At 45.0% G+C, this 14635-nt stretch overlaps 1 protein-coding gene across 5 annotated transcripts in view; it reads right to left on the reverse strand.

The window, feature by feature from the left end:
• The window catches only part of RAI14 (retinoic acid induced 14), a 62052-nt gene that overhangs the window by 40417 nt on the left and 7000 nt on the right, over positions 1–14635 (reverse strand). For 3 of the 5 annotated variants that reach the window (XM_028098005.2, XM_028098004.2, XM_088023715.1), the window contains exon 3: positions 12940–13070. In XM_028098005.2, the coding sequence (XP_027953806.1) occupies positions 12940–13070 (131 nt within the window). Of the gene's footprint in view, positions 1–12939; positions 13071–13201; positions 13256–14635 lie in introns of those variants that run through there. The other 2 variants (XM_088023714.1, XM_088023712.1) reach the window with 1 other exon arrangement.

Raw genomic sequence — 14635 nt, forward strand, 5'->3', positions numbered from 1 at the left:
TCAATATGTCAAAATGTCAATAGTGCCCAGGTTGAGAAACTCTGATAAACCACTAAAGACAAATGTATAATGCTAAAATATAATTCTATTAAAACAAATTAAAGACTGAGAAAACATGAGATTTTAATCTTTTTATTGAGATATAATTCATATACCATAAAACCATCTTAGAGTGTACAATTCGATTGTTTTCGGTATATTCACAAAGTTGTGCAACTAACATCACTATCTAATTCCAGAACATTTTTACTGCCCTAAAAAAATCCACATACCCATTAGGAGTCACTCCTATTCCCATGTCCCCCCCCGAGCCCGGCCATCACTAACCTACTTTCTGGCTCTATGGATCTGCCTATTCTGGACGTTTCACAAACATAGAATCATATATAATATGTGGTCTTTTATGTCTGGCTTCTTTCATTTAGCATGTTTTCAAGGTTCATCCACGTTGCAGCATGTATCTGTATTCCTTCCTTAAAAATACTCCGTTGTATGGATAGGTCACGTTTTCTTTATTGATTGGATGGTTATGGACATTTGGGTTCATGCTGCTAGAGCATTCCTCTGCAAATCTTTGTGCGGACACCAGTTTTCAATTCTAGTGGGCAGACACCTAGGAGTGGAAATGCTGGGCCAGTGGCACCCATGCTGAGCTCTCTGAGGAGCTGTGGGCTAGTTCTGAAAGCAGCAGTACCATTTCACAATGCCAGTGACAATGCAGGAGGGCTCCAATCTTTCCACATTCTAGCCAAGACTTGCTACTGTCTGGCAAATTTTAATTTAAGAGATGAGAATTTAATTACAACCTAAATTTTCCAGAGAAGCCACGTTTAAGTCTTTCTTAATGAACCCTCTGAAGTAGTTATTTCAGTTAATTATCAGCTGAAATTTCCCCTTAGAGGAATATGAGAGAGTGAATGCAAAACAAATTCGGAATATCCTTTGGCTTTGTCTCCATGTGGGCTTTTACTCCTCATTTAAAAAAAGGGTGGCCTTTCCTTTTGAAGACAAGAAATGTCACTCAAGATTCTATATAGCAAGAAATCTTAGGAGAGAGATTATGTTGGTTTGTTTCTGTCTTCAGATCGGTCAAGAATTCTGTCGAGGAGGGAAGGGTATAAAAATCTTCTACTCGCTCCTCTGACCCCCGGCCCAGGGACAGGGACACTCGTCACTGCCCAGGGACACAGCAGGGTAGGCTCTCCAGATTCCAGTGTAGCTGAAGTGTCGGCCCTTCGAGAGCCTAAGTCTGGGCTACGCAGAGTCAAGTCCGTGGACCAGGAGCTCATTTGAAATGCAGGCTCTCGGTCCCCAGCCCACATCTCCTGAATCCAAAGCTGTGTTCTACAACTTTCCAGCTGATTCACGTGCACATTTCAAGTTGGAGAACCCCTGCTCTAAGTGGAGGACAAGTTAAGAACCTCACACCATCATTTTTACCACATTACCCATTGTTTCAAAGTTCTTGTGAAGATATGATCCCGTCAGCCTTAAAACCAATCTCGTGGGTATGTTTCACAAAAAAGGAATCTACGTTGTTTTAAGTTTCATTATAATAGGGAATGTTTAGTGTTGCTTCTAAAACTCAGCTGGGCCCTTGCACAGAGAAGTAACTGAAAGGGGCACAAATAGAGCAGCCTGAAGATTTACATAATACCACTTTGATCCCTTTGCTGCTTATTGATATTAGGAATTTCTCTGCGTTTGTCACTTGGAAAGTTCCCAAGGTTTCGGTGCTTAAGAGTTTTGTGACTCCTGATCTCTCTTTCTCTCTCCCTGGGGCACCCCTGCCCTCCACAATGAGTTCTGCTTTAACTCATTAAGTCCCCCAGCCAGCCTAGGGGGCGGATAACTATTATCATCCCCATTTCCAGAGGAGGACCGAAACGGAGGCGCCGAGGAGTTCAGTAACTTGCCCTAAGACCCAGCACTACCGAGCAGGGGAACTAACCAAGGCATTCTGCCTGCGAGGCTGGCCCTTTATCACCGTGCTGAGAACTCGCACTATTTGTTAAATCACTCGCCAACTATGAAACAGTACAACTTACCGGCTGTGCTGCTCTTTAAAAAACAAAGTTGAAACTTAAAAAAAACATGGAAGTGGGTGCCTGGGTGGCTCAGTCGGTTAAGCGACTGCCTTCGGCTCAGGTCATGATCCTGGAGTCCCGGGATCGAGTCCCACATCGGGCTCCCTGCTCAGCAGGGAGTCTGCTTCTCCCTCTGACCCTCTTCCCTCTCGTGCTATCTCTCATTCTCTCTCTCTCAAATAAATAAATAAAATCTTTAAAAAAAACATGGAAGTATTTGGCCAAAAAAGCAATACAGGCTCCTCACTGGGGCAGATTTGGGTTACGAGTGCTCTCCCACGGCTGGGAATGTGATCTCAGCGCTGAAGCAAACACAGCCTGCAACGGAGTTTGCATTTCCTACAAAAGCACTCAGCGAGTCGTGCAAACCTTCCCGAAATAAATGCCTCGGAACAAGGCTGGAATATTTCTCAAGGCTCTTAACCCGAAGGGGATTTGAGCTGTTGCTATTCAGAAGCCCATGAGTGATGGCCTGGAAAGTTCCTTCCATCTTCCAGAGTAATAAACAATTCTTCTGGTTTCTGACTGCCAGCTGAAACATATATTTGGAGGAAATACAAACTCACAAGGCTCCTTTTAGAAAGACTCTGATTTTTTTCAGTGTATTCATTCATAGAAAACTTCTCTCAAACCCAAATGCTGCCCTTCACTGCGACCCCAGCTCCCGATCCCGAGGGGCTGGCAGAGTCAGGTCAAGAATGCAACAGGCTGGCCACCTCATTCAGCCCTCTGATACCAATTTTCACTCCTTAAATCAAGCAAACCATCATGCCCACACAAAGAAACGACCACACAGCAAACCTTACCAGCACTAGCCACACCCAGAGTCCCAGAGTGTTAGAAGATTCCAAAAGGAAAGGCTGATCCAATATGCTCATTTCACAGATGAAGACACTGAGGCTCAGAGAGGTTAGTAAAAATATGTAAAAGAGCAGGACTTGAATTCACTGCCCTGGCTCAAACAGCAGTTTCTTCCGAATAAAGCCACATCTCCTCCTTTCCTTTTAAAACCCTTTATTGCCCCACATCGGGCTCCTTGCTCATCAAGGGTCTGCTTCTCCCTCTCCCACTCCCCCTGCTTGTTGTGTTCCCTCTCTCGCTGTGTCTCTCTCTGTCAAATAAATAAATAAAATCTTTAAAAATATATTAAAAAAAAAAAAACCCTTTATTTCCCAGAGAGGGGTTGCTGGGGTCAGTGAGGTTCAGAAACATTTCAGCTTTCTATCCCCCTACAGAGCTTCAACATCTCCCAAACACCTAAAATCGCCTATCCTTTACTTGCTTTCTTTTGATAAGACTTTTTTCTGGAGAGGGAAGAAAGGACACTAAATCATATTAAATCAAGGAAGCTAAGTATTCAGAATTAGGATGTTATCCCAAGTCCTTCCCCCGACCCACCAGGCTTTACCTGAGGAGGCCTGGCTTCCATTTCTACCTCACCCTGTAGCTCTCTCCCTGTTCACTGGGCACATTAAGCACTCTCCCAACTCAGGGCCTTTGCCTTACTGTTCCCTCCCCCAGGACAACAGCTCCAGAAAAGTGCATGGTTCAAACTCTCACTCCATTCAGCAATCTGCTCCAGTGAAGGGGCCTGATCAGAGAGGCCCTCCTTTTCCAAGTTTACTCAACACGGCCTCTGGCCTCTTCATTCTTTTCAACGCACCTGATAATCACATTAAAGAAGCATGTGTTGTCTGTCCCAGGGGACCATACTTTCCACGAGGGCAGACTTTTGTCTTGCCTATTGCAATTTCCCTGGCATGTAGACGTGATTTTTTTTTTTTTTTTGATAATGCAAATCTTTAGTTTTGAGTTTGCTTTTCCAGTCTGAAGTTCTGAGTTTCCCTAAACCAAGGCACCCACATAAACTGGCATGACCCTGTTTTTCTCAAGTTGTAAGTTCTTAAAACTTACATTAATAGAAGCTTGATTTTTGCTTCCCAACATCGTATCGTGCTGTGATTCTCAAAGCATGGTCCACAGAACAGCAACATCAGGATCACCCAGATGTATTTGTTAGAAATACAAATTCTTAGGATCCTGTCCAGACTCCAGGGTGGAGGCAGCAATGTGTTTTAACAACCCCCTCCCAGGTGATTCTGATACGTATTCCATTTTTAGGACATCCGCACGGTAGGAAGAAGTATGAACTCAAAGTCAGTATTCTTTGGTTTGGGTCTCCACTCTGCCATCCCCAAGTATGGCACAACAAACGGATTCAGATTCACCGCCCTCAGTTTACTCATCTGGTCCATACAATCAAACGGGGCTTAGCTCACACGAGATATTACAGTGGGATAATCCTTAATCCTACAAGATCTGGATCCCCATTTCAGATTATAATCTGAGGGTTAGGAAGGCAGGACTGTCTAATAGAGTCTAGTTATAAAAGCCTTGAAAACCGGAATTCTACTCGATCTCAGGGATCAACTCCACGGGCCCAGAGAGAAATCCCCATAGGCAGAGGAGGGCGGTGGCTACGTGGCTCCCAGCCATTTCAGAAGCAGCTCCTACAGGGACCTGCTCACTGCTTCTGTTAGCAACCGATGGGGCAGAAAGTTTGAGGAATGACAACACAGGTTGCCTTCTCCCGCTAACTGTTTCAGATAGATACAATAAAAGGTGATTGGCATAAAGAAAATAAAGGGTGTAAAAATAGGATTACTGTCCTTTAAGCGCCTACAATCAGCAGTGCTGCTTCGGGGACAGAGCTCTCCTGGGGACAGGGTGGGGAAGGCGGTGGGGAACGCTGAGATGAAAGACCACATACTCAGAGCTAAGAAACCCCATGACATTTAAGCTGAGCATTGGCTCTTTTCCTTCAGGATTGTTTGGTTTCATAAACGTGGTCTGGAAATAGCACTTGGGCATTATGAAATCTACATGAGGACAATGATCTGTCTCTTGTATTCATGAAAGACCCCCAGACTCTAGAACCTAGAGCCACAGAATGGGGGTGATTTGCACTAATTCCTGAAGCTTTCTGACGCACACTTTCTGCTCATAAATTACTCCAGGGTGACTGAGAGCACCCTAGGAGAAAAATCTATGGGAAATTGACATGGTCTTTAAAATAGGTGAAAGAATGAACGGTTCGTTGAATGAATGACACATGTAAAAGCCCCTAGCCCGGTGGTGGGACATGCAATATTAACATGATTAATAGCAACTCCTTTCTAATTAATTGGGTAAGATCGAGCTCTAATCCTCATAGTCTAATAACAGCGATAAGCTAAGTACATAGGTAACCAAGACCCATCAAATCCAACAGCCAGAGCAAGCTCAGCCACTTTGGAAATTAAGAAAGGCTTCATAAAACGGGGCCCTGAATGGTACCCAGACTTGGTGGATGAGCGGTGGTGGTGGAATTTTGGAAGGTGTGAATTTCAGGGCCCCAGGTGAGAAAGCACAAGTGTTTCTCAAGGCCAAACACACGCTACGTGCTCTTACGGGCCTCAACCTGTAAGCTGCCAGGCTGCTGTCTGCGTGAGAGCCTTCTGCTCCAGGTGCCCTGTCCCTCCCTTCACACCCTCTCCCCGCCCCCATTCGGGTTTAGAATGGGTGGAGGTCACTGCATGCACTGAGATTCCTGCCCATCCGTGCCTGCTCTGCTCTCTATCACACAGAACCACATTTCCCAGGCTCTCCTGATCTCTGCGAGTGGAGGTCGGTCCAGCCGAAGGAGGACATGGCCAGAGAACTGGAGGGAAGGGTAAAGCCAGACTGCCTCAACCTTGAGCCACAATGACCCATCTGTGTGCCTGAAGTCCTTCATTCTCAATATCCTCAACCCAGCTCTGAAAAGTTTTAAACTGAAAAATCCTGTGATCCCACCCATTCTTGATCAATGTTGGTTTTTTTTGTTTTTTTAAGATTGTTAAGTAATCTCTACACCCAACGTGGGGCTCGACCTCAAAACCCTGACATCAAGAGTCATATTCTCCACCAACTGAGCCAGCCAGGCACCCCTGTCAATGCAGTTCTTAATTTCCAAATCTAAATTCCAAAACTTCCTATTCTCATCAATTTGTAATACTATAGTTTCAAGTCTTCCTTCTAAAGCACAATTTTGCAGTAAGATCTGCTCAGCTTTAACACACAACACTATTTCTCTCTAAAAACCCGGTATCTTATGTTACTTTAACATAATTTACCTTAAGCCCAAATTTGCCATTTTATTTTGTGCACAAGCATTATGTATACATATATGTACATGTGTGCATGCTGGGGTCCCTGGGCTTTCCTCAGCCCACCTGGAACCCCTCACTAGGTGAAGCCTGTCGGGAACCTGGGGTTGTTCAAATACAGGAGTTCTCAATTTGGCCGGCCATTCAAGTCACCTGGGTGCTTTAAAAAACCCCATACCTACCAAACCTCAAACCAATTACATAGGTGTCTCTGAGGGTGACACCAGCATTTTCAAAGCTGTCCAGGTGATTCTAATGGGACTGAAGTTGAGAACCACTGACCTGAAACTCCAATAAGCTCTTGGAGAAGGGAAGGAAACTGTAACTGTGGTGTCATTGCTTTTCTTTTCAATGTGGGATAGGCTCTATTCACGCTATGATCAACACCTACACTGTCCTCCTTGCCCCCCATACTAACCCCAATCTGCCCCGTCCACTTTTCAAGACCACCTGACATCACACCTCAGGCAGAAAGCAGTTCTTGGCTACTCCGGTGATGCACCATCTCTCCCCAGCTTGAACCCCTTACAGTTAGTATTTTATATTTTGGCACTTAATCATCCTCCAGAGCTTGCACTGGTCTTGTCTTCTCAGCTAGATGCTATGCATTTTGTGGGCTAAGTCCCTATTTCCTCCTTCTTTTGTATATGCTTACAAGAGTTTGGAACATTCTACATGCAGGGAAGGGAGTACCTCCCAACTGGTAGATTAATTAAACAAACACTTGGGCACAGTTGCAAGGTAGGAACACAAGTTTTATCACCTTCAAAAATCTATGTGACCAAAAGCAAAGTGGATTTGCAATAGAGCAATTAAATCCTTCAGTTTATCCCTCTGTCAAATACCAACAGGTTTTACGAAAGACGTAGGGTGATTTTGCCTGGAAGGTAATTTCCCAGGGAAGGAGGCTGTGGTTACACATCAAGTACGTAGTATAATTTTAGGTAAATTGGTTTGGCAGCCCTGTGAGAGCTGGAGAAAGCAGCCCAGACAGCCTGACTTGATTTCTAAGACCAAACTGCTATATCCCTACCCTGAGAAAACAGGAAAAGAGTACAACCAGCCTCCAGACACAGAAGCCCTTTATTGTACTGATCTGCAGAAGTCAAAGACTACCTCCCCTATTTTATATTTAAGTTCCATGGAGTCATCTAAAAACACTAGCACAAGTTTTTGTTTTCAAAACAGAAAGATCAGGTTTCTGAAATGTAGACTATGTATGCACACCATATACATATATATATACACACAAACATATATATATATACACACACACACGCACGCGCGCACACACACACACATCTATAAATGTCTATACACACATGCCTGGGTGGTATTTCTTCAAATACTATAGTCCCAGCAGTGATTTTATTTAGTCTGGTTGTTCCTAAGGCAAACATACATAACTTTAATTAAATGCACATCTAAATGTAGGGGAAAGCATCTGGAAACAATTAGACTGTTCTATGGTACGAGGTTTTAGGGCAATGATATCTTTCCACATCCTCACCTCCACCATGGAAAGAGAACAGATGGGTCAAGGGAAGCCAAGCCTGACCCCATAAACACAGGCTGCAGCTATAATTCTCTGCCTTGCTCTATTTTGTTCTCTTCTGACCCCAGACAGCACCCTTCTTACTTGTTTCTAAAAGAATTCCAGTCATTCAATTGCTTTCAATTTTTTTTTAACCCCTCTCTGATCAGTTTTAGAGGCAGAAAATTTTCAAAGTTTCTTATCTTTCCCTCAAGGAAATGTGGCAGAAAGAAACTAAAAGTCTGAAGAATTACCAAACCACCCCTTCTGGTTATTGACCTTGGGTTATGGAGGCTTCTGGAGAATGTCCACCAAGATGGTGGCCTTTGCCACCTCATTCTTGGGATTTTTCTGGGTCATCTGGTTCTCCAGGTAGTAAAGGCTGAGTATTTCTCTCTCTAGATTGCACTGGAAGCAGGGACAAGAGAAGCGTCAGGTTGTGACATTCACCAGGATGGTTATTTTCCTCTTGAACCCCAAGTTAATCCACTCCTAATTAATTTCCCCATGAGGTATCACTAACAAAGAGTGTCTTCTCCATAACTGTTATGCCGAAAAGGCACATCCACAAATACTGACTGAATGCCTCTTCTCTGCCTGGAACTGTGGGAGACCCCAACACAACAAAAATCACGTGATCCTTGTCTTCAGGGAGCTTGCTGTGTTATAAGGGATTCAAGCCTTTCAGAAAACAGAAGTCTTTTTTAAGCTGTACAGACTTTTCTGTTATTGTACTGAAGGAACAAGAACAACATGTCAAGTTGTAAATCAAGATTCCGGTATTTCAAAGAGAAGAAAAATTTTAAAAGGACTGAGAACATCAGAGAGGAGGTCTTCTGGACTGGACACCGAACCTGGGCAAACATGAGGGGAGAGGAGGGAGCCAACAGCCCCGTCTCCCGGAGAAGGCAGGGCAAGAAAACATTCGATGAAGTAATGGCAGGGCCAGTGGGAGGGCCGGAGAGCCCAAATCGGGACTGCAGGTTGTCAGGCAAGAGGGAAATGTTGTCCATTACTAAACAGAATTACAAAGTGGGTTACTATAAGAGTTTGCTAGAAAAGAGGCCTCCAGCCTAATTTGACAGGGAGGTGGGTAAGTCAAAGAGTAAACCCAAACGAGTAGGCAGAGAATGAGGCAAGGACCTAACTGTGTGTGTGACTGGCCTTACCCTTTAGAGACAACTGCCTACCACTCTGTACACGTCCGCCAACAAATGCTGGGCCTGCAAGCTCCACAGGGCTGGTGTAGCCAAGAGCTTCAGCAGAGGGGACGCGCTACCTTGCTCTGTCACGGACTCAGGACGGCTCCGAGGAAGTTACTAGTTTGCAACCAATCGATGCATGTGGAGAGAATGGTACAGGACAAAGGAAAAGTCTCCACAGCTCGAGAAAAGTCTTCAAATGGGAGGGAGACACACCTACACTCGGGCAGGAAAGCACGGATTAGACTAACCCAAATACGGAAGTGCAGACCTCCAGAGAGGACAGGAGCCAAGGGGACAACACTGCTTGGGGCTCCTGTTAACAACAGCGCTCTGGGCCTTGCATGATTCCATGATACCAAAGGGGCAGGGGCCATGGTGTCCATCCCCAGAGCACCCCTTATTCTGAACACCAAAACTACTAGATCTGAATGAAACTATGCAGCCAGGTAGATTAACTCTGCGGTGCCTCTGACAATTAAACCCTTACAGTTATCACTTAATAACTTTAATCATCATAAAGAATATTCCAAGCAGAAAAATTAAATGTTAACAGATGATTATTTATGAAAAATCTTCCCCTGAAAAAATAATGACCTTCTCTTCCTTGTTTTTCATAGTTCTTCTAACTTTCTACACAGGAGTCATCAAAGCAAAAAATGGCAGACTTGTAAGTACAAAGGCAAGGGTAGAACTGGTTCTGGGGTTAATTCAGGGAGAGCTAGATCACGTGAGCCTTGGTTTTACCACCTGCCAAGTGGAGGGGGTGATTTTGGTGTAACTGCTGTATGCATTTCTCCCATGCAAAGATAATAGAATGAAGAACTGATCGTGCTGCAGCAAGGATGAACTCTGAAAACCTTACGCTCAGTGAAAAAAAACAACAACAACAACACAGACAAGGGGCCCAGCAGTATGATTCTATTTATATTAAATATCCAGAATAGGCAAATTCACAGAGACAGAAAGCAAGATTAGTGGTTGCCAGGGCTGAGGGGGGTCACTGCTTAGGGAGTACAAGGTTTCCTTTTGGGATGATGAAAAATTTCTGGAACTAAATGATGATGGTTGTGCAACACAGTGAATGTACTTAATGTCAATGAAATGTGTACTTGAAAGTGGTTAAAACGGTAAGGTTGATGTTATATATATTTTCCCACAACAAAAAGAGAGAGCCATTAACTGCCTGGCCATCTACTCCACCCATAATAAATGTCTTATTAACAAAAGGTACAAATTTATTAAGGTGATCACAATTGTGGCTCAGCCGCTGACCTAGGTTTTCCATCTTCATTTTAGTGAGGGCTGTCTTGGACAAAACTATCGGAAACATCTAGCTCCCACCTTTCTGGGAGGGCTGTAAAAGGCTGTCTTGCGCAGGCATCTGCCAAGTTGAGCTGCGAGTGGCAGGAGCCCAGAGAGCTCTAGAGTGGGACAAGAAGCAGTCCCCGCACCAAAAATCTCATGGCAGGTTTAGGAGCATGGTCTCTGCCACTGTGGCTCAGAAAGCATCGACTCCAAGTGTGGCATGCTGGGAAAAGGGTAATTAACGCATTAGACAAATATTTTTTGAGTATCTATAAGCTGAGCAGTGGGCTAGATGATTTAATTATAGGGATGAACTAGAAGGTAACAGTCCCTTTTGTCAAGGAAATTACAATCTAGACTGCAAGACGGTTAAGAACCAAGAATTATATAAGGTTGGGTAGGCAACTCACTCAATACGATTATCAGGCAACAACTAAAGCCCACCTGCCTGCCATGTCAGAATCCACCAGGATTATAGCCCTGGACCCCACACCCGAGAGACCGGCCTCTGCAAAGTTGGGATGTCAAATGGAGGCTGATGGTGGGGAGCTCAACCTGGGGGCTTTGGCGGAGAGGACCAGCCCGGCCCCTAGAAGACCAGACTCTAATCTGAGTGAGAACACTTCCCTCTTCCCCTTGCATATGAACTAGCCTGCTCCCTAGACAGAGCATAGCTCTGTAGGCTATCTTGTGGCTCCCCAAACAATAAAACTAGTGTCTACGCTATGGGATTCAGTGGGTTCCAGGAAGAGGTTTTCATTGACAGAATTTGCTAAAATGTGATGCTCAATCTTCTGAAAATTTGCCCTTTATTCTCACTATCTATCAATCAATCAACCTAGAGTCAATCTAGTTTCTAGATGATGGTTCTCTCTGGTCGAACCTACATGGGATGCTTTAAAAAATATGGATTCCCGGGGCACCTGGGTGGCTCAGTCGGTTAAGCATCTGCCTTCAGCTCAGGTCGTGATCCCAGGGTCCTGGGATCAAGGCCCAAATCCAGCTCCTTGCTCAGCGGGGAGTCTGTTTCTCCCTCTCCCTCTGCTGCTCCCCCTGCTTGTGCTCTCTCTCTGTCAAATGATAAAATCTAAAAATAAATACATAAATAAAAAGATAATAAAAATATTGATTCCTGGGCCTCTGCATAGACAAAATGTTTCTGAACATCTGGAGTGCGCATGGCATCAAAACGTTCTTAAAGTACCCCAGGTGATTCTCAGGCGGGAGCTGCCAGAACTGAGAACCACTTGTTTAGGATAAGAAGGAAAGGGAACTAGATTTATCAAGTACCTACTGGGGGGCCACTGCTAGCTCTTTACTTATGCTATCTATAGCTACAGGTGCCCCTTTTATAACCTCTTGGACTTGTTCTGCGCATGAGCATTATGGGCCCTAGGAGGAGCACTCAACCTCGGAGGGACAAGTGATTAGGAATAGATACCCCAGTTTCCTTACCCCTTGGGTCAGATAACTTTGAGGCATACTCTAAACCTGGGGTAAGAAAACTAGTTCTGCAAGGGGCCAGAGAGTTAATATGTTAGGATTTGTAAGCCATGGTCTTTGCCTCAACTCCTCAAATCTGCCTTTGCAGTGCAGAAGTAGCCAAGGCCAGTGCTCAATAAATGGATTTGGCTCCATCCCACTGCAACTTTATTTACAAAGACAGACTGCGGGCCAGAGTTGGCCAACCCCTCCTCTGAGTCTAAAGAGACTCCCAGAGGTCTTAGCAGGACTGGGTTCCAGCCGCCCACAGCAGTAGCCCGTCAGTAACAAACCACGTGGGTTCAGGCCTTGCCTGTGTGCTCCTGGGAGCACTGGCTAGAGAAACAGCTCACACGCAAATCTTTGTCTCAGAACCTGCTTCTGGAGGTGCCTAACCACAGGCAGGACCTTGTTTCATATTCATAACTACCCTTGTGGTTAAAGATTATCATCTTCAATTTAAATGGGATAAATTAAGATTCAAAGGTTACACAATTCACAAGTGATGAAGTCCAGATTAGAAGTCTATTTAGCTACAAAGTCAATGATCTCTCCGCAGTGTGACCAGAGTAAGGGTGGATACAAATACACACTGTCTCTCTCTCTCTCTCTCTCTCTCTCTCTCTCTCTCAAATCTATGACTCTAACTGTGGCAGGCAAGAGTACCACAGATGGCGAACTATAATGCAAAATTCACGCTATTCATGTAATTACTGATCTACATTAAGGAAGGGGTTTAAAAAAAACACAACACTAAAAATAGTAAGGTTGGAGGGTTATGAAAAAATTACCCTCTTTTATGCTGTTTCGAATGTAGGACAGAATTCCTTTCCTACCTGTCAACTGGTTGCAATCCTGGTGCTATTTCGTCTCTGGTGTAATCTTTGGTTACACCTGAAAACAAATATAGCCACCCAAGGTAAAGGTCAGTGTGCAGTTTGGAACTTGAAGAGACAGGAGCCAGATGAAAATATCCTCTTACACATCTTAACATGAGAGGTAGGAATGGGGGAGGACAGTAATTTCACAAAGTCTCCTTCAAGGCATTTGTGAAGTTCCCTTGTGGATCCCAAGGACTCCAGAGAACACTCTCGAGAAGCCAGAATCACTCCAGTTAGAAACCAATCTTTTTAGCTTACGCGGTCTTGCCCTCGCTGTCCTGCTTGGTGGCACTGGCCCCCTTCTTGCCCAGCAGGGAGGCCACCTTCTCCGCATCTCCATTCTCCACAGCCTGTAGCAGCCGGTCATCATTCTTGTTCCACTCGTTGGTCTGTGGAGCAAAGGGGAGATGCAGAGCTAGTGAACAACAGTGGCCACCGTCACACTGACCAGCAGCACCCCGGTCCTCCCGGTTTCCACCCTCCCGTCACTAAAATCGAAACCTGCCCCCAAATCAGATACCTTCCCCTTCACCGTGGAGACACTCAAGAAGACTGGTTTCCCAAAGGAAAACATCAACAGTTCAATGGAACAGCAGCTGGTCAGCAAACTCTGAAATAAAGTCACTTCTTTTCAGTGAAGCTGGGAAAATGAAGCCACTTGAAAAGACTCTGAGGCAAGTTTACACATTAGCTTGTTTCCAGCTAAACTCTGACAGCTGGCTCCTCAGGATACTGGCCTTTGACCCGGGCCACAGCTCACTGGGCCCACAATGTTACAGAACCAAACTGGCCCAGAGCTCAAGGTTACTTGAGGTTTTATTTACACACAACTCTTCGCCTGCTTTCATTGCCACTCTTTCTGGCCTGTTCCCTGGGCCCTGATTTTTGAGCTGCATAATGATTTTAAGTAGTTGTCCGGGCTACCGACTCAACAAAGTATCATCAGAAAAAAAAATTCTTCCTGAGCGAGCTATTAAACATCAAACAGCTTTGAGCAAAGCCTCCACCACTGCCAACCCCCAACCCCGACAGAATCATTCTGTGAACCACAGTAACAATAAAGCTTTCACGTGCATAAAAATTGGTTTTTACTCTTACAAAGGAAAAGAGGAGATCTCCATGCAAGAGCAAATGGGCCTTGAGTAGAAGACCAAGAAGGTTCACATGTGAAAAGGCAGCAGTGAGCCACTGAAGGTTTTGGAACAGAGAAGGGAATAAAATCAGCGATTGAAGAAGAGTCATGGAGAGGTATACAGGATTAATTCAGGGAGAAAAGATTCTGGGGCACATCCTGGGGCCCCTGGGTCACTCTGCAGGCCGGTCTACCCTCCAGACCTCTCCTAGCTAAGCCTACTTTCTGGCCCCTCCCGCTGTGGATACCAACACCCTTAGAAAGATTCCTTCTCCCTTTTCAAAACTTTCTGCAGGGCTCTCTGCTTCCTTGTGACCTCTGAAGATTAAAAACCGCCAGGCATTTAATTTTAAAGGCTTGGCCATGGACCACTGCATGGAAGCCGACAGAGACACTGGAAATTTAACAGTTAACAAGAGGGAAATTTTACAGGACTACAACCTTCCACAGCCCGAGGAGCATGTTCTCAATCTTTCTGCACTGGGAAACCCAATAGGGACCCACCTTCTGATACAGCAAAGGTGGGTCTACAAGACGTCCCAGGCACCCCTCCAACTGCAGCCTAGAGGCAGGGCCTTAGAGAAAGCCACAGACCATGGGGGAGTAAAATAGAGGTGCGCAGGGTTAAGGTATGGAATTTGCTTCGAGGCTCAGGACTGGGCCACTCCCATTTCTCAGGACTCCCTCCTCCCCAGAGCCATCACTGAGTGTGAGAACACAGGAATGAGGAGATAGGTTGAAATGAAAATCAGAAGTCTGTCCTCTAGGCTGCATGAACTAGAAATCTAGCAGTCTAGATTGATACTTCCATGCTATGGACCT

This window comes from Eumetopias jubatus, unplaced genomic scaffold (assembly GCF_037043125.1).
Source record: "Eumetopias jubatus isolate StellerSeaLion01/CBP00866 unplaced genomic scaffold, mEumJub1_p1.0 scaffold_5, whole genome shotgun sequence".
NCBI lineage: Eukaryota > Metazoa > Chordata > Mammalia > Carnivora > Otariidae > Eumetopias > Eumetopias jubatus.